Raw genomic sequence first — 18,609 nt, forward strand, 5'->3', positions numbered from 1 at the left:
GCCGGCCTCCTTAATGTAATTACAGTGCAATACAGCAGATCGGCCCACGGGTTCAGCCAGTATCCCCCAGCTCCCGAGTCCCGGCTCAATCATGACACAACCGAAGGGTAAAACATTTTCCTCTTGTTAAAAAAAAAGGTATTCCAATGTCATACAATAAAGAATATTAAAATGGAGTCAAATGTTATTCAATAGTCTATGCAATTTCCAAATCCAAGTTCTGGTTTGTTTAAACGATGGGGCTGACCATAATGTAGCCACTGGACTTCTCAGCAATGTGGGGACTGTGGGAATCTGACCGGTACAGTTAAGGTCAGCCAAGAGTGAGTGAGCAAGGAGAGGGGGAAAAAAAAACACTTTTATTTTATCCCCCCCACCCCTACTTAGACAGCGAGAGCCCTCGCCGCCGGTTGTCAATCTCCTGCGCCTTGAAAGACGATGGGCTAAGTGAGGCAAAAGAAAATCACACCGTTATGAAGGAATCTCTCTCAAGTATTTCCATTTCCACTTCACCCTTGTTCTGAATTCCTCTTTACGCTGGCACTGCACCAAAAAAGGAGGGTTAACCGTTTAACCGGAGTTGGTTTTTCAAAAAAAAAATCCCAAAACGAAATTTAAAAATCGCACCGGCATAAATCGAAACAAAATGCAAAAATAAATCTCAGCAACATCTTGAGCTCAGGGCGCAGTTAGAACTGGACGGAACCAGCGATCCCGCCCGTGTGCCAAATCAGCACCCTTCCGCTCCCGGCTCGCTTCAACATTTTCCTTACCACAGAAACATCCCCCCCCCCAAATTCCAATTTACAAACATCATGTCAACCGAAACAGACACACGGTATTGTTGCATTAGTTTAGAAACTTACTGGGCAGAGAAGCGGCGAAAAAAACCCTGCAGACTGTGTAGCAGAAGAAAAGCACAAACCCCCGTTCCAAGAGCCTCTGCATGACAAATGTACATCCAAACACAACTTGTTGAATAGTTTTACTGTCGTGGGGAGAGGAGGAGGAGGGGGAAAGGGAAGGTGGGAGGGGAGGGAGGGGGACGCGGATTAAAAAGTCCACGGTCTCACTTGGAGGGCCTGAACAAGAAAGGAGCTGAGCCGGGCTTGCGAGATTTCTCTTCTGCGAAAAGTGAAACTGCAGTGCAAGCCGAGTGGCGCCGACGGCGTGATGGAACCATTTAATCCCGAAGCCTATTTAGCAGCGTCCGTCCGGCGAGAGCTCGATCAGTCCATCATCAGCGGAGCAGCGAGTGAGAGGCAGCAGCGCGCGAGGCAATCGCAGAGGCTCCGGCTCGAGCTGGAAGCTTTCCATTCTTCCCAACAGGAAGTACCATGTGCGCCTCGGGGCACTTTAAAGCCAACGAATCCGACTCGCGCGTGTATGCGCGCACCTGCCCAGCTGGAATCTCTCAACTCTCTCTCGCGCGCGCCACGGTGCCCGCTCCTGGGTGGGGGTGGGAGGGGGAGGGGGAGGGGGCAACCAGAGCAATCCCCAAACGAAAAAAAAACGGTTGAAGGACCGCGCGCTTCAGCCAGTCACAGGTTAACTATCGGCCCGTTGCCCTTGGTTTCCGGGGATGGCCAATCAATGTGCCTGTGGGATTGTGTTGCAGGGAGGAGAGGAGGGGCGATCGGCAGGGAGGCTGGCGCTCAGACCGCTGGGAGTTGTAGTTCTCCGGCGGAGCGTTTCCTGACGCTCAACGGAAGTGGATCCGTTTGGAGAACTACGAGTTCCACAGATCAGCGCGGCTCTCTCTCTGTCTCTCTCCCAGCCCCCTCCCCTTGGGAATCGCAGTTAGTGGCTCTGACAGCGGCGGTAAGTCTGTCATTTTGGTGAGGCTGTTTCTCCGGCTAGGAGCGGCTGGCGTGTTTGTGCGAGCGATGCTGAATTAATCTTTTAACACTCCACAACTTTGTTCATGATGAGAGCAGCATAGGCCGTTGAGGCGCTTTATGTGACTGGGATGGATGTGTGGGGGCCTGGAGGGGCCTGAGCTCTGTCTGCCATCACGATAACTTGGCATTTCTCGGTAAATGCTGTAAAACACTCTGGCCGCTCGCAATTTTCAATACGGTTCTGTAAATTTGAAATCCGTCTTTTTCTGAGGGCTTGTTCATTGCTCTGTGTGATGAGCAACCCTCACACGTGAACCCGTTTCTTAGTTTCATTTTAAATAACAAGGATCTTGCGAGGCGAACCTGTGTTTGACTTGAGAGCAGCCGTGTCAAATCTTCTAGTTTTCAGCTTCCTTTACGAACCAGTTGTACTATTTCATACTGTGGATAGTTGGGGTTGAAACTTAGACCAACAGTGTCACTGCGTGGAATTATGATGGGCACAGCACAAAACTATACCACTCCCCTCGCCGGTTTATATTAATTCCAACATCGCCGCATTTCAAGTGTGTTTACTTCAGAGTTTGACCGACATCAGTTTAAACTGACGCCGAAGTATAAGGCGTTGGTAAATCCAGAACAAAATGCAATTTGCATTTATATTGCCAACAGTACGAAAGACAGTATGCTAAACTAGTATCACAATACTTGAAAGTATGATGATCGAACAAAAGTAATCGAAACTAATACATGCAAAACGGACTGAAGGCAGTCAGGGGTGGATATGACAGCATCACGCAAATGCCAGTCAAGAGATGCTTCCCCCAAAGAACATTTTTCAATCTCGATTAAAAAATTACAGTGATGGTATTGAATACTGTTTAAGTGTTTTGCATTTTATTCAGTTCAAATGCCAAATCCGTCATTTCATTCTCATTTAAATATTAAGCAGTTAACCTGATGATTTGAAGAAAAACATTTATTTTCGATAATTTAGCTTGAACTAAAAGGTGAATATAAATTCATTATCAGTTCTGAGGAAAGGTAAGATTTCTGTAGTAGAAAGCTGATAACCTAAGTGTAGAAAAGGAAAAATTGTCTAGTATGGAGATTGGATTTGAATTATTTTTGGTCTCCGTAACCAGGGTGAAATTCAACATTTTGGCAAAGTACCCTTTCTAATCTGAGGCTAGGGGAATGCTTGATCATGAGGGACTGCCTTAGAAGTTGTTATTAATATCAGATGAAAAAAATGTACAGAAAGAAAAATTAATAAACTGGCCAGAACTTGATGCAATGTTGACCTGCCATGCTGGATTTTGAACTTGTGACTAAATTCCAAAATTGCCTGTTCGAGGAGAAAGTTTTCACTATTGTGATGTATGGTGACATCCTTGCAACTGAGTTCGAAGGTTGTTGGTTCACGATTCACCACAGAGACTTGAGGATGTAATCTAGGCTGACAGTGCAACAAAGTCAAGTGTATTATACAAGGTGTCGCTTTTCAGATGATACATTAAACTGAGGCCCTCTATGTCCCTTTGAGTGGGTGTAAAAGGTCCCATCGCACTATTCTGTAGTTGTGGAAACATCATTGATTGCTAATGGAGGAGAGGTAACTCGTGGAACGTATTTTGATCTACGGAATGTGTAGAATGGATAACTTGAGTTAACATGTGTCCTTTCTGTACTTGGACCTATAGATTTGAATCCAATCCAGAATGATGGGATGAAACTCAATCTGTATGATCTGATAGAGTCTTTCACCACAGTTTCAAATGGATGCTGCTCACAATTCAGTACAAATTGGCTGTCACTTAAAGCAGAAGAGGCTGCATAAAAGATGGGTTTGAATCACACTGTTATCAGAGCAGAGGAAGCTATGCTGAAACAGTATAGTTCATGACCAAAAGCTTGGTTAAAGAAGTTGTTTTTCAGAAGCTTCTTAAAGGAAGATAGAGAGTCGGAAATGTTGAGGGAGGCAATTCCAGAGCTCAGGACAGAGACAACTGAAGACATAGCCACTAATAATGGAGCAATTAAAGTTAGGCAGGCTCAAGGAGCTGGAATTAGATGTGTGCAGTTGTCTCAGACAGTTATGAGGCTGGAGGAGATTAGAGATGGGGAGGTGCGAGACCATTATGGAATTTGAAACAAGGATGAAAATTCTAAGTTCAAGACCAATAAGACTGATACTCGGCATTAATTAACTGACCAATGAAGAATGAGTGGAACAAGTTGGGATACTTATCTTTGAAAATAAGCTGGTGAGATAGAGAAGGCAGTGGTGTAGTGGTATTGTTGCTAGACTAGTAATCCAGAGACCCAGGGTAATGCTCTGGGGACCCGGGTTCAAATCTAACCCTGGCAGTCAGTTAAATCTGAATTCAATAATAATCTGAAATTAAAAGTCTAATGATGATGTAACCACTGTTGATTGTCTTAAAAACCATCTGGTTCACTATTGTCTGAATCTGTCGTTCTTACTTGGTCTGGCCTACATGTGATTCCAGATCCACATCAATGTGGTTGATTCTTATAAATAAAATAATTGTATGAAAAGCACTTCTTAGTACAAAACATTGAAAGCTAAAGAGTGGTTAACAAAAACATGTACAGGTGCAAAGCAAAAGGTAAATGCAAATTTTTAGAATTTTTTCAGTGCAGTACTTAGAATGAACGTCCAAAAAGGGCAACGGAGGCAATTTTTGACTGGGCTGCCAGATTGATAGCCGGAGAAGCATGGAAGGCAGCAAAAGAGATAGGAGAATAGAATGTGAATGGATTTTGTTAAAATAAGGACTTTCAGGACTTTTCAGGAGAAAACAAAAAATATTAACCATTATCTAGGATTCAGCAAATTAGTGCTGTTAACAACCATGCCAATAATCACATTTAAATAGGGCACTGGAATGAGGTGGAAAATGTGCGTGGAAGGGAGGTTAGAATTCTTTGCACAATAATAATTCAACATAGCAGTGATTTGGAGTGAAGAAGAACATCAAGCACCAGAGTCATCCATTTGCAAGTGACTACAACTGCATTCAGATGCAGTACAATTCTTAAAAGTATTCCAGATGGATAGACTGGCACATTAAGCAGAAAATGTTATTAGAAACATGATTGGCCGAGTGTCATCACATGTAACATAGGTTGACACTTTTTGCAGGAAGCTATCTATAACAAAGTTTTACAGATGGCAGGACTCCCCCACCTCTTTCTCTCCCTACCTCTTTTTACCTTTTCCTACCCTTTTTGCAGATAGTGTAGCCACCTGAGTTGGACAAGTCCCGATTTAAAATTGTGAACGGCAAAGGCTGAAGGGAAATTCAGCCAACACAGGCACTAACTAGCAGGTGCAAGTTTGCTGTGTATTTAACTCTGCAAAGGCCCAGACAGCATCGATACTAGCAGCCATCTGCATAATAATGTAGCAACCATCTACATACTAATAAGCAATCCCCGGGAACAATAGCAACATTTGGGACAAACAAAACTAAGCCAGATTCCCCGGCGCCAGCAGGAGCCAACACAAAAGAGGTTAACGGACACCTCAAGACCGCACATCGATCAGGGAACCGCTCCAGCATTGGAAAAATCGAACCAAGCGATTGGAACGAAGTCCAATCACCTAGAACCAGGTACAGGGTCCGCCCCGAAAGGCGGGAAGCCCCTGGGAACTATAAAGTTAAGCCCCCAAGTTCAAATCGTTCTTCTTGACCGGGTCACCCAGCAAAGCGAACCAACATTGACCGTGACAGGTTCAACGGCCGCCGAGAGATCGTAAGTCTTAAGTCAATGCTCACTACGAACGAGATAGACGATCCTAGCTATCAATCCGTACCAACTTCGAATCCCGCAGACTCAGAGCCCGGACGGAAGGCCATTTGTTCCCCTGACCTGGTGGGCCAGTCCGAAGTTAAATACGGGCCTGTTAGTCGTAGAAGTAGCTTAGACGTAGAATTTGTGCATGAGTAGCGATTACTGTGTATAATAAATGTGCTTTGATTTAAATCTTACTAATCGGTGTATTGAGTTATTGGTCATTACTCGAACTTGAACCTCGTGGCGGTATCTTAAAGATACCTGGCGACTCGAGAGCAAAGGTTATAAAACAGAGCCAAGTGAACCAACCAAAAGTTAGCAACAATACCTTGAGGGTTTGGGACAGTAGGATATTATAGAGATCGGGAGCAGTGAGGCGAGAGGAGAATTCGAAAACCAGGTTCAAAATTTTAAAATCAGGATCAAGAAGACTAATACTCCCCCTTCCCTAACCCATTTCTCTCCACCTTCCTCTATCCCATCTCCCTTTTCTCCTTCTTCCCCTACACCCTTTCCACACTTACCCTCCCCCATCTCCCCCTGGTTAGTAAAATGCCCTCTGGAATGGCCGAGCAAGCCACTCAATTCAAGGGCAAGTAGAGATGGGCAATAAATGCTGGTTTTGCCAAAGATGCCCACATCCCATGAATGAATTTTTAAAAGGTCAAGCCCATGGAATGAAAGGGACAGTGAGTGGCAAGTGCTATTACAAAATTGGCTAAGGATGAAAAGCAGAGTATAATGCTGTACAATTCTGATTTAGACTGAAGGGAAGGATACAGTGGGCTTCCCTCTGTGTCAGTATTAGAACCACTGATGTTTCTGATATGTATTAATAACCTGTACTTGTGTACACAGCATAATTTCAAAGTTTGCAAATAACGCAGCATTCGGAAATGCAGTATACAAAAGGAGGATAGTAAGAGATTTCATAAGGACATGAACAGATTGATGAAATGGCAGGTGAAATTTAATTCGGAGAAGTGTGAAGTGATAAGGTTTGGTAGGCAGAATGAGGAGTGGCAATATTATTAGATGGTACAAGTTTAAAAGACATGGAGGAACAGAGATCCAGATTGTTTATGTGCACATATCTTTAAAGGTCAAGTTGCAAAGGTTGTAAAAAATTATTTTGTTAATAGAGCAGAGAAAGTTAAGAGGATATTTGATAGAAATGTAAAACAATGAACGGTTCTGAGAGTAGACAATGAGAATACATTTCTAATGGCAGAAGGGTCGATGACCAGAGGGCATAGATTTCAGGTAATTGCCAGACGAACCATGGGTGACATAGGAAACAGTTTTTTACACGGCGAGTTGTTGTAATCTGAAATACTTTATCAGAAATGGTTATGGAAGCAGACTGACTAATAACTTCCCTGCCCTTATGTTACTCTCCACTTCCCCTCCTTTACTCTCCATTCTCTTCCCACTCCCCCACCTACCCCTTACCCAGAAAGAGCAGGAATTATTTTTTCAGGCTACCCAAACAAGCCTTCTGACCCTGAGATAGGAACATCCATCACCGAAACCCCTGTACATGATCTTGACCGTATGCTTCCCGTGTAACCTGAATATAGATTTCACTACCCTGGTGCCATTTTCCTCTTTCGACTTGGTGGGTGGTGGGGGAAACTACTGTTCCATCAGTTTCCACAACCCTTTCAGGCAGTGCATTCCAGATTACTTGACGTATGTAGCACCATCAATCACACACTAGGCGCGACGTAGAGAACTTCAATCGAGGCTTTATTGAGCAGACTTGTTCCCCAGCAGCTCAGTCACAGAATGCAGCTGCGGGGAGTAAACCGGGTTCTTATACCCCGCCTATCTAGGTGGAGCCCAGTAGGCAGCAGATCCAATCGGGACCCAGCATCTGTCCTCCAATAGCTCCTCGGCATTCATGGTGTACCGTATTATCCCTAATACATACCACCACAACGTGTAAAACATTGTTTCCTCCTATCTCCGCTGGTTCTTTTTTGCAGTCAACCTCTGTGTTCTCTGGTTACTGACCCCTCTGTCACTAGATATTTATTTTCCGTGTTTACTCCATCGAAATTCTTCATGATTTTGCGCACCTCTATCAACTCTTCTTTTGACTTCAGCTCTATTCATAAAGCCAAGGATCTGATTGAACTGTAAATGCACCTCCCTGTACAATATCCCACCCATCCCGCTACACGATCGGACTATTGCTTCTCCACGTCCACCCCGCCCCTCCCTTTCCGGCCCGACCTCCAAGTTCATCACCCCTTCCCCCACACGGACCATCACGCCCACACAATCGTGTGTTCCGATCTCAGGATAAGAAGGCTTGTTTGAAAGCCTGGAAAAAGTATTCCTGCCCCTAATTTATCTCCTAACACCTCGCAATATCGCGTCCTTTCAAACTATCTTACACCCACGCACCATCCCTTGCAACCTCTACCCTCTACAAAAGGAAACCTACTTGCTCCGAGGCTCGGCCTCGTCCCTGGATGGTTGTTGGAATGAAGCCATGGTTTTAGAATGAGAACTTGGAGAAAAAAATCCTTCACATGCTGTGTTACAGCGAAATGTTTGGAGAAATCCAATTACAACTCTGCTTGGAAACCCCATCCGAGTAAATATCAGGACTATTAGTATGACTCTCGAGGTGACAACTGTTAAAAATTATGTGCATTCCAATTGAATACCCACATTTCCCAAGTGTTAATCAGGTGAGATAATTATATACTGCTTGCTTCTAAATTCAATAACATTTTGGAAAAACAAGATCAATTACAGTCCGGAATCGTCTCTGAGTTTCATCCACTTTCTGAAGATTATTGACCAGAAAACCAAAGCTATCCCATGGAACCTATCTGTCCAAAAGCATAGCATCTCTGTGATTTTAACGACTATAATCTTCCAAATTTTGAGAAACTCCTGAGCAGAAGAATAATTCTGTCCACCAGAATATCCCATCAGTCCAGCAGAATGGGACTGATGCCATCCGGGAATTTAGGCACACTTCCCATACTCGGAATTAAATGACGGGAGACCTTTTGAAAATATCGATATTTAGATAGATCATAGAACATTACAGCGCAGTACAGGCCCTTCGGCCCTCGATGTTGCGCCGACCTGTGAAACGACTCGAAAGCCCATCGACACTATTCCCTTATCGTCCAACCTAATTGCTGAGAGGCAGTTATCTGGCAGTCACCTGAGGCCTGTTAAGGGGCACAAAGGTACACATTGTTTTCTTCTCTTTGAAGTTTTAGTGTGAGTCATCCTAAAGTCTGTATAAAAGACAGACAGAAAGCGCACATTAGTAAGCATTGCGCAGGTCAAGGACACACAGCCTGAGTGAGAGAGATACAGACCGAGTGAGAATTTGGTGCAGTGAGGTAACCAGGAAAGGTAAGTGGTTCATCTAATTTTGCTGTTTTTCAGTTAAAAGTGCAGTGTAGATTAGTGTCTGATTGGCTGAAGCTGCCCCCAACCTAATTGCTGAGAGGCAGTTATCTGGCAGTCACCTGGGGCCTGTTAAGGGGCACAAAGGTACACATTGTTTTCTTCTCTTTGAAGTTTTAGTGTGAGTCATCCTAAAGTCTGTATAAAAGACAGACAGAAAGCGCACATTAGTAAGCATTGCTCTGGTCAAGGAGACACAGCCTGAGTGAGAGAGATACAGACCGAGTGAGAATTTGGTAATTTGGTGCAGTGAGGTAATTCGGTGAAGAGTGGGAGAAGGTGCTTTTTCCCTACTGTTTTGTTCTGTCTCTTTCTTCGGGCCTAAGTTCGGGAGCCGTTCGGAGGAGGAGGAGCAGTCTCTGTGAGTATAAAAACCTAACGGTAACTTCGTTTTCCAGTTTTTTTTCCCAAAAGTGACATCAGAATGAAGCTGTGATCTGATTGGTTGATAGCAAACCTGCTCCATAATTTAAAAAAAACACAGTGAAACTCATAAACTTAAATTAAACTAATTAATTAATTAGTGATGGCTGGTCAGGTGATGTGCTTGAGCTGCTTGATGTGGGAGCTGGCAGATCCCATTGCGAGCTGCAGCGACTACATCTGCAGTAAGTGTTGGCTGCTCGAAGAGCTCCGGCTCAGACTTGATGAGCTGGAGTCTGAGCTTCAAACACTGAGGCACATCCGGGAGGGGGAGACTTACCTGGACACTGTGTTTCAGGAGGCAGTCACACCTGTCAGAGTAAGTAGTTTAAATCCTGCCAGTGGCCAGGGACAGCAAGCAGGGTGTGACTGCAAGCCAGGCAGGTAAAGGGAACCAGCAGTCAGGAACTCAGGAGCCTCAGCCCTTGACTCTGTCCAACAGGTATGAGGCACTTGCTCCCTGTGTGGATGGCGAACAGGGCTGCTGGAATGATGAGTCAGCTGACCAAGGCACCATGGTTCAGCAGGCCATTCAAGGGGAGGGAGTAAATAGGCAAGTTGTAGTTGTAGGGGATTCTATTATCAGGGGGATAGATAGTATCCTTTGTGAGCAGGATAAAGAGTCCCGCATGGTATGTTGCCTGCCCGGTGCTAGGGTGCGGGACATCTCTGACCGGCTTGAAAGGATACTGGAGAGGGAGAGGGAGGATCCAGTTGTTGTGGTCCATGTCGGTACCAACAACATAGGCAAGTCTAGGAAAGAGGACCTGTTTAGAGATTATAAAGAGCTAGGATTCAAATTAAAAAACAGGTCCTCAAGGGGCATAATCTCCGGATTACTGCCCGAGCCACGTGCAAATTGGCATAGGGAGGCAAGAATAAGGGAAGTTAACACGTGGCTGAAAGAGTGGTGTGGGAAAGAGGGGTTCCTTTTCATGGGACACTGGCATCAGTTTTGGGACAGGGGGGACCTATACTGTTGGGATGGTCTCCACCTGAACCGAGCTGGGACCAGTGTTCTGGGGAAAAGAATAAATAGGGTGGTCAATAGGACTTTAAACTAAAGATTGGGGGGGAAGGGAAAGTCAGGGAACCAAGAGGTGAAGTAATCAGTGGGAAGCGTAGCTGCTTAGGAATACAAAAAAGCACAAAAAGACAAAACTCCGGAGAGGTTACGACAGTCCCCATCCCACAAAATATGACACAGTGTATGGAAAGGCTCAGTAAACCAAGGTCCACCACACTAAGAAAACAAAAAGGGACGGTCAATAGAGAATTAAAGGTGCTATATTTAAATGCGCGCAGTGTACGGAACAAGGTAGATGAGCTTGTGGCCCAGATTGTGACTGGCAGGTATGATGTGGTAGGCATCACAGAGACATGGTTGCAGGGGGTTCAGGACTGGCATTTAAACATCCAGGGATTCACAACCTATCGAAAAGACAGGGAGGTGGGCAGAGGGGGCGGGGTTGCCTTGTTAATTAGGAATGAAATTAAATCAATAGCACTAAATGACATAGGGTCAGATGATGTGGAGTCTGTGTGGGTAGAGTTGAGGAACCACAAAGGCAAAAAAAACCATAATGGGAGTTATGTACAGGCCTCCTAACAGTGGTCAGGACCAGGGGCACAAAATGCACCACGAAATAGAAAGTGCATGTCAGAAAGGCAAGGTCACAGTGATCATGGGGGACTTCAATATGCAGGTGGACTGGGTAAATAATGCTGCCAGTGGACCCAAGGAAAGGGAATTCATTGAATGTTTACAGGAGGGCTTTTTGGAACAGCTTGTGATGGAGCCCACGAGGGAACAGGCCATTCTGGACTTCGTGTTATGTAATGAGCCAGACTTGATTAAAGATCTTAAAGTAAGGGAGCACTTAGGAGGCAGTGATCATAATATGGTAGAATTCAATCTCCAATTTGAAAGAAAACAAGGTAGAATCAGATGTAAAGGTGTTACAGTTAAATAAAGGTAACTACAGGGGCATGAGGGAGGAACTGACGAAAATCGACTGGGAGCAGAGCCTAGTGGGAAAGACAGTAGAACAGCAATGGCAGGAGTTTCTGGGAGTAATTGAGGACACAGTGCAGAGGTTCATCCCAAAGAAAAGAAAGGTTATCAGAGGGGGGATTAGGCAGCCATGGCTGACAAAGGAAGTTAGGGAATGCATCAAAGCAAAAGAGAAAGCCTATAATGTAGCAAAGAGTAGTGGGAAGTCAGAAGATTGGGAAGGCTACAAAAACAAACAAAGGATAACAAAGAGAGAAATAAGGAAAGAGAGGATCAAATATGAAGGTAGGCTAGCCAGTAACATTAGGAATGATAGTAAAAGTTTCTTTAAATACATTAAAAACAAACGGGAGGCAAAAGTTGACATTGGGCCGCTCCAAAATGACGCTGGTAATTTTGTGATGGGAGACAAGGAAATAGCTGAGGAACTAAATAGGTACTTTGCGTCAGTCTTCACAGTAGAAGACATGAGTAATATCCCACCAATTCCGGAGAGTCAGGGGGCAGAGTTGAATATGGTAGCCATCACAAAGGAGAAAGTGCTAGAGAAACTAAGAGGTCTAAAAATTGATAAGTCTCCGGGCCCAGGTGGACTACATCCTAGAGTTCTAAAGGAGATAGCTGAAGAAATAGTGGAGGCGTTAGTTATGATCTTTCAAAAGTCACTGGAGTCCGGGAAAGTCCCAGAGGATTGGAAAATCGCTGTTGTAACCCCCCTGTTCAAGAAGGGAACAAGGAAAAAGATGGAAAATTATAGGCCAATTAGCCTAACCTCGGTTGTTGGCAAGATTCTAGAATCCATTGTTAAGGATGAGATTTCTAAATTCTTGGAAGTGCAGGGTCAGATTAGGACAAGTCAGCATGGATTTAGTAAGGGGAGGTCGTGCCTGACAAACCTGTTAGAGTTCTTTGAAGAGATAACAAATAGGTTAGACCAAGGAGAGCCAATGGATGTTATCTATCTTGACTTCCAAAAGGCCTTTGATAAGGTGCCTCACGGGAGACTGCTGAGTAAAATAAGGGCCCATGGTATTCGAGGCAAGGTACTAACATGGATTGACAATTGGCTGTCAGGCAGAAGGCAGAGAGTTGGGATAAAAGGTTCTTTTTCGGAATGGCAACCGGTGACGAGTGGTGTCCCGCAGGGTTCAGTGTTGGGGCCACAGCTGTTCTCTTTATATATTAACGATCTAGATGATGGGACTGGGGGCATTCTGGCTAAGTTTGCCGATGATACAAAGATAGGTGGAGGGGCAGGTAGTATGGAGGAGGTGGGGAGGCTGCAGAAAGATTTAGACAGTTTAGGAGAGTGGTCCAAGAAATGGCTGATGAAATTCAACGTGGGCAGGTGCGAGGTCTTGCATTTTGGAAAAAAGAATAGAGGCATGGACTATTTTCTAAACGGTGACAAAATTCATAATGCTGAAGTGCAAAGGGACTTGGGAGTCCTAGTCCAGGATTCTCTCAAGGTAAACTTGCAGGTTGAGTCCGTAATTAAGAAAGCAAATGCAATGTTGTCATTCATCTCAAGAGGCTTGGAATATAAAAGCAGGGATGTACTTCTGAAGCTTTATAAAGCATTAGTTAGGCCCCATTTAGAATACTGTGAGCAATTTTGGGCCCCACACCTCAGGAAGGACATACTGGCACTGGAGCGGGTCCAGCGGAGATTCACACGGATGATCCCAGGAATGGTAGGCCTCACATACGATGAACGTCTGAGGATCCTGGGATTATATTCATTGGAGTTTAGGAGGTTGAGGGGAGATCTAATAGAAACTTACAAGATAATGAATGGCTTAGATAGGGTGGATGTAGGGAAGTTGTTTCCATTAGCAGGGGAGACTAGGACCCGGGGGCACAGCCTTAGAATAAAAGGGAGTCACTTTAGAGCAGAGATGAGGAGAAATTTCTTCAGCCAGAGAGTGGTGGGTCTGTGGAATTCATTGCCACAGAGGGCGGTGGAGGCCGGGACGTTGAGTGTCTTTAAGACAGAAGTTGATAAATTCTTGATTTCTCGAGGAATTAAGGGCTATGGAGAGAGAGCGGGTAAATGGAGTTGAAATCAGCCATGATTGAATGGCGGAGTGGACTCGATGGGCCGAATGGCCTTACTTCCGCTCCTATGTCTTATGGTCTTATGGTCTTATATGTCTATCCAATGACCATTTGAATGCCCTTAGTGTTGGCGAGTCCACTCATGTTGCAGGCAGGGCATTCAACGCTCTTACTACTCTCTGAGTAAAGAACCTACCTCTGACATCTGTCTTATATCTATCTCCCCTCAATTTAAAGCTATGTCCCCTCGTTCTAGACAGACATAGGCTGTAACGAGTATACAACATTGGCAATACCTATTGCAATGCCATCTACTGAAATAACAAATACTTCGGCGAGTTTTCAGTGAAATTGTGCCACATGCTCCAATAATATAAATGTAGAAATTGAGTTTGCATATATTATTCTGGGCCTTGGGCAAGCGAATAAAGTTGCTGAACTAGATGTTCCGAACTAGTTGTTGTCCTGTTGTAATGTTAAAAGTGATGAATCCTCCGGCTCTCCAGGAAAGTACATCAGTTACCCCACAAATACATGGCTATACTGCACCCTGGCTCATACTACATGGATCCTCCATAACTACCTGAAATCTGTTTGTTCAATAGCCAGTGCAGACAGAATTTGTGGCTTCATGTGCTCATCAAGCAAGTAATTGTAATTCTCTTCCCGTACCAGTGGTACACTAAGGCAGACTTTCATCTGTTTCCATAGCTAGTTATTCCTGGAACATGTTGCTCATCTGTCACCAGAGACTTATACATAGCTTATGGGGTTCCACTTCATATCAAACATGGCTGACCAGGGGTTTCTCCTCTTACCACCAGCCATTGGCGCGTTGGAAGGATTTGCAGGTTGATGCACCAAACCTCTTTGGCTGTGTTATGAATGCACTTTCTTTGCCCATCAGGTCCTGGGGTGGGAATCTAACTGGAGCTTTAGAGGCAGGGATGCTACCCACTGCGCCACTAAATCTCCCAAACAAATGATAAAACATCCCGATTGCCTTTTTAAAGATGTGTACTCTTATTGACATCTCTTAAGATCCTCATGTGACTTATGCTGCCTGTATATTCTATGGACAGAGGTTAATATATTATGGTCTCCATTCAAAAATAATGCCTGACAATCCTTTGTTCTATCTGTGCTTTTGCATCAACTCCATGATGATATGCAAGAATAAACCCAAGTGGAACACCATTCATACTCGTAAACTGGAAACATTTTAAAATTTGCCAGTGTTGTCATGGTTAGAAGTAGTGAGAAGTATTTCAAGGTCTGTGGCTGCAGAAAGCCAAAAAAATGTTACAATAAAAACATTCATGGGGAAGGTCACCCGGTGTCAGCATGTAGAGAGCAGTCGCACATGAGTTGGCTCCCACCATTTTGGCCCTTTCCACCTGGTTTTCAGGGATGATGTGGGGTGGAACTTTGTTAGTTTGGTGCGATAAGAGTCCCATACATAAAAGGTATGCCCAATAAGTACAAAACCAGGCCGCAGAAAAATAAAGAATCGTCGTCGGGTTCAGGAGCTTCAAGAGCTCTGTCTGCTGAGAAAATGGCGGAGGTTCCTGCTGCATCTGTGGCCATTTCATTAACCACTCAGATGTTTACAAGCATCTTGGTGGTAGAACTTAAGAAACCACAGCAGGCTATATCTGAAGACCCCAACAGAGCAATCGAAGGGGACTTGTCCCCTATTCGTGTGGCCTTGGAAAAAACGGACCTGACGCTAAAAACGCAAGGAACGGTGCTACAGGATGTGGAGGTGGCCCTTTCAGAGTGACCAGGTCACCCCCCCCTGGAAGCAGAGATGGCATGAATGGTCGGTGATAACAAGGTGCTTACGGTTAAGGGCCAAGGTGGACAATCTGGAGAATTGCTCCAGAAGGCAGAATTTGAGAATTGTTGGGCTGCCGAATGGTCTGGAAGGTCAGAACTCAACAAAATATATGTTGCAGCTGTTTGGGAACATTGTGGGGGAGGATGGAATGACGTGCCCTCCTGAGTTGGGTCGGGCCCATAGGCCGAAGCCCCGTTCCAGTGAACAACTGCATGTGATCATCATGTATTTTCAGTTCCCAAGAAAAGGAAAAGGTTCTGCCGTGGGTGAATGACCATTGGAACTATAAATGGGAGGGGCACACCATTGGGTTCTTACCAGGATGTTGGAGCGGAGCTGGCTAAGATGCTTGCGGCATTCAACAAGGTCAAGGCCGTGTTGTACAGGCCCAACGTTCGATTTGATGTGATGTATCCTGCACTCCTCCAAGTAACTTACGAATCAAAAGATTACTATTTTGATGCACTGGAGGAGGCTGAGGCATTTGTGCAGAAGCATGGACTGGGGTTGAGCTAACTATTAACTGTTTTTGTTGCGAGAAGTCTGTTTGGGGGGTGGGCGTGTGATATTTGGGATTTACTGGGGTGCCTACTGGACATTTTGGAGTTTGTATTTTTACTGTTGGTTTGTGGGATGCACATTGTCCTTATTGTTTTTTTTATTAACTATTAAAGTTGGTTATGGGGTGGGGGGTCTGATTGGTGTTATGGTTATTTGTTCTGTTCTTACTCTGAGCGGGGGCCGCACTGCTAGCTGTATAGGTATTTGATGGGAACGGAGTGGTGAGGTTAACTGCAGTTCATACTGTGGGTTTTTCTTAAGGATGAGCTTAGGATTTTCATTTTTGTTTTGTTTGGGGTTAGGGACAGGGGTGGGTAGGGATCTTTGTTTGCCTTGTTGCTGTTAGTTGGTTGATTTGGGTGTGGTATTGATAGGAGGTGGGTTGGGTGGGGGAGGGTTAGTTCTCTGACGGTGACTATTACTTTGTCTTTGTTCTTTTGAGGGATGTGGTGGCCATCTTGGGTGGGCGTGGTGTCAGCACTCTTTGAGCAGTTGCTGGACTGCCCCACATGGTGGAAATGGCTGACTCTGGGTTGGGTCATAGAAGGAGCCCTGTCCAGGTGCATAGAAGGAGCCCTGGCCAGCTGGTCACCTGGAATGCAAGGGGGGCGGTGAAAGGCCCAGTAAAAAGATCAAGAGTGTTTGCATACCTTAAGAGTTTGAATGCTGATGTGGAGTTTTTGCAGGAGACCCATTTGCAGATCAAGGATCAGGCAAGACCTGTGGCTATTTTTATATCCAAGTGAGAAGGACTTTTCTTTTTTCTGTCAGGTGCATCAGGTCTACTCTCTGATCTACTTTTTTGTGGTGGGTAGGTCTCTCCTTCCTGGGATGGTGGGGGCGGGGTATTCAGCAGTAATGATTTCAGATCATGCTCCACATTTTGTGGACTAGGTGTTGGGATGGGGCCCCGCTCAGCGGCTCCTGTGGAGGCTGGATACTGTGCTGCTGGTGGACAAGGGATTCTGTGAGAGGGTATCCTTCGCCATTGGGGAGGACATTGATTTTAATAGGAGTGAGACTATTTCACCTTCCATGTTTTGGATGGTTCTGAAGGTGGTCATTAGGGGAGAGATAATCTCCTATAAGGCACGTAAAGAGAAGAGTGAAAGGGTGGAGAGGCAGAGGTTGTTGGATTCCATCCTTGAGGTGGACCGCCAGTACTCACTTGCCCCGGCACCAGAGCTGTTGCTGAGCAGGAAGAAATTACAGATGGAGTTTGGGCTCCTTTCGATGGGCAAGATGGTACACTAGCTGCGATACTCGGGGGCGGGGCAAGGGTGCTTTTTCTGAATATGTGGAGAAGGCCTGTTCCCTGTTAGCACACCAGCTGAGGTGGCAGTTTGCCTCCTGGGAGATAGTGCAAATGAAGGACTCCTGATAGGTTGGTCTCCGCCCCAGAAAGGGTCGATGAGGCTTTTGAAGCCTTTTACCGCAGACTTTATAAGTCAGAGCCCCTGGAGGATAGGTTGCCCATGACAGAATCTTTGGATGGCTTGTCTATCCCAGTTGCAGAGCGAGAGAGAAGAGAGGAGTTGGAGTCCCTGTTGAACCTGGAGGAGATTGTGAAATGCATGGGTTTAATGGAGTCAGGGAAGGCACCCAGCCCAGGTGGATTCTCGATTGAAGTTTTCAAGAAATTTGCCGGTCAGCTGATCCCATTGTTGTTAAATATGTTTAATGATTCCATGTCCTGGGGGGTATTGCCGATTACATTGGCGCAGGCATCGATCTCCTTTGAAGAAGGAAAAGGACCCGACAGAGTGTGGGGCACATCGCCTATTTTGTTATTGAACGCAGCGCTAAGCTGTTACCGAAAGATTTGGCAATGTGCTTGGAGCCCTGCCTTCTGGGATTGATATCGGAGGAACAGACTGGGTTTGTTTAGGGCAGGCAACCTACGGCCAATATACGGCGATTACTTAATATTATTTTGTCCCCCTCTCAAGCCCCTGAGCCAGAGGTGATTCGAGATCCTTGGAAGGTTCAGGCCTAGATTTATATTTTAAATCCGTTTTTTATGCAGAACCTCCAAGAGTGTTCATACAAATGCCTTGAGCTCGGAATATTTCCAGTTGAATAGAGGTACAAGACAAGGTTGTCCATTATTCCCCCTATTGAGACTTTGGACATAGGAGTGAGGTCATCAACGGGGTGGAGAGGAATAGAAAGGGGAGGGAGGGATGAACTCCCTGGGGAGGGGGTGCGCAGTTTGGGACGTTACATTTTCGCTTGGCCAGGTCTAGTTTCGTTACCTGGGAACCAGGTGGCCCATAACTGGGCCTCGCTTCAAAGACTTAATTTTACAGGCCTACTGAATGGGGTTAAGTCTGACTTGAAGAAGTGGGACAACCTTCCTCTCTCTTTGGCAGGGAGGGCCCGGTTGGTAAAAATGAATGTCCTCCCAAGGTTCTTATTTTTGTTTCAGTATCTTCCCGTTTTCCTTCCCAACTAGTTTGAGGGCCTTGGCTATGGCTCCTCTGCCATTTGTCCCTGCAACATTTACTTCAAACCCGGTGGTGGTGGCCACTCTAAGGATATGAAGACTGTTCAGGGCGCCATGTCAATGTTAGCCCCAATCTGCAGAAATAATTTCTTTATTCTGG

At 45.3% G+C, this 18,609-nt stretch overlaps 2 protein-coding genes across 7 annotated transcripts in view; one reads left to right on the forward strand and one right to left on the reverse strand.

The window, feature by feature from the left end:
• The window catches only part of LOC140388345 (receptor-type tyrosine-protein phosphatase gamma-like), a 1,184,455-nt gene extending 1,183,010 nt beyond the window's left edge, over nucleotides 1-1,445 (reverse strand). For 2 of the 3 annotated variants that reach the window (XM_072472367.1, XM_072472365.1), the window contains exon 1: nucleotides 867-1,445. In XM_072472367.1, the coding sequence (XP_072328468.1) occupies nucleotides 867-948 (82 nt within the window). In that variant the 5' untranslated portion in view covers nucleotides 949-1,445. The remainder of the gene's footprint in view (nucleotides 1-866) is intronic. The other variant, XM_072472362.1, reaches the window with a different exon arrangement.
• A 302-nt stretch (nucleotides 1,446-1,747) lies between these two features.
• Nucleotides 1,748-18,609, forward strand: part of LOC140388348 (bis(5'-adenosyl)-triphosphatase-like) — a 1,872,387-nt gene continuing 1,855,525 nt past the window's right edge. The window contains exon 1 of one of the 4 annotated variants that reach the window (XM_072472372.1): nucleotides 1,748-1,821. The gene's annotated coding sequence lies outside the window, so the exon portion shown is untranslated. The remainder of the gene's footprint in view (nucleotides 1,822-18,609) is intronic. The other 3 variants (XM_072472370.1, XM_072472371.1, XM_072472369.1) reach the window with 3 other exon arrangements.

This window comes from Scyliorhinus torazame, chromosome 13 (genome assembly GCF_047496885.1).
Source record: "Scyliorhinus torazame isolate Kashiwa2021f chromosome 13, sScyTor2.1, whole genome shotgun sequence".
Taxonomy (NCBI): Eukaryota; Metazoa; Chordata; class Chondrichthyes; order Carcharhiniformes; family Scyliorhinidae; genus Scyliorhinus; species Scyliorhinus torazame.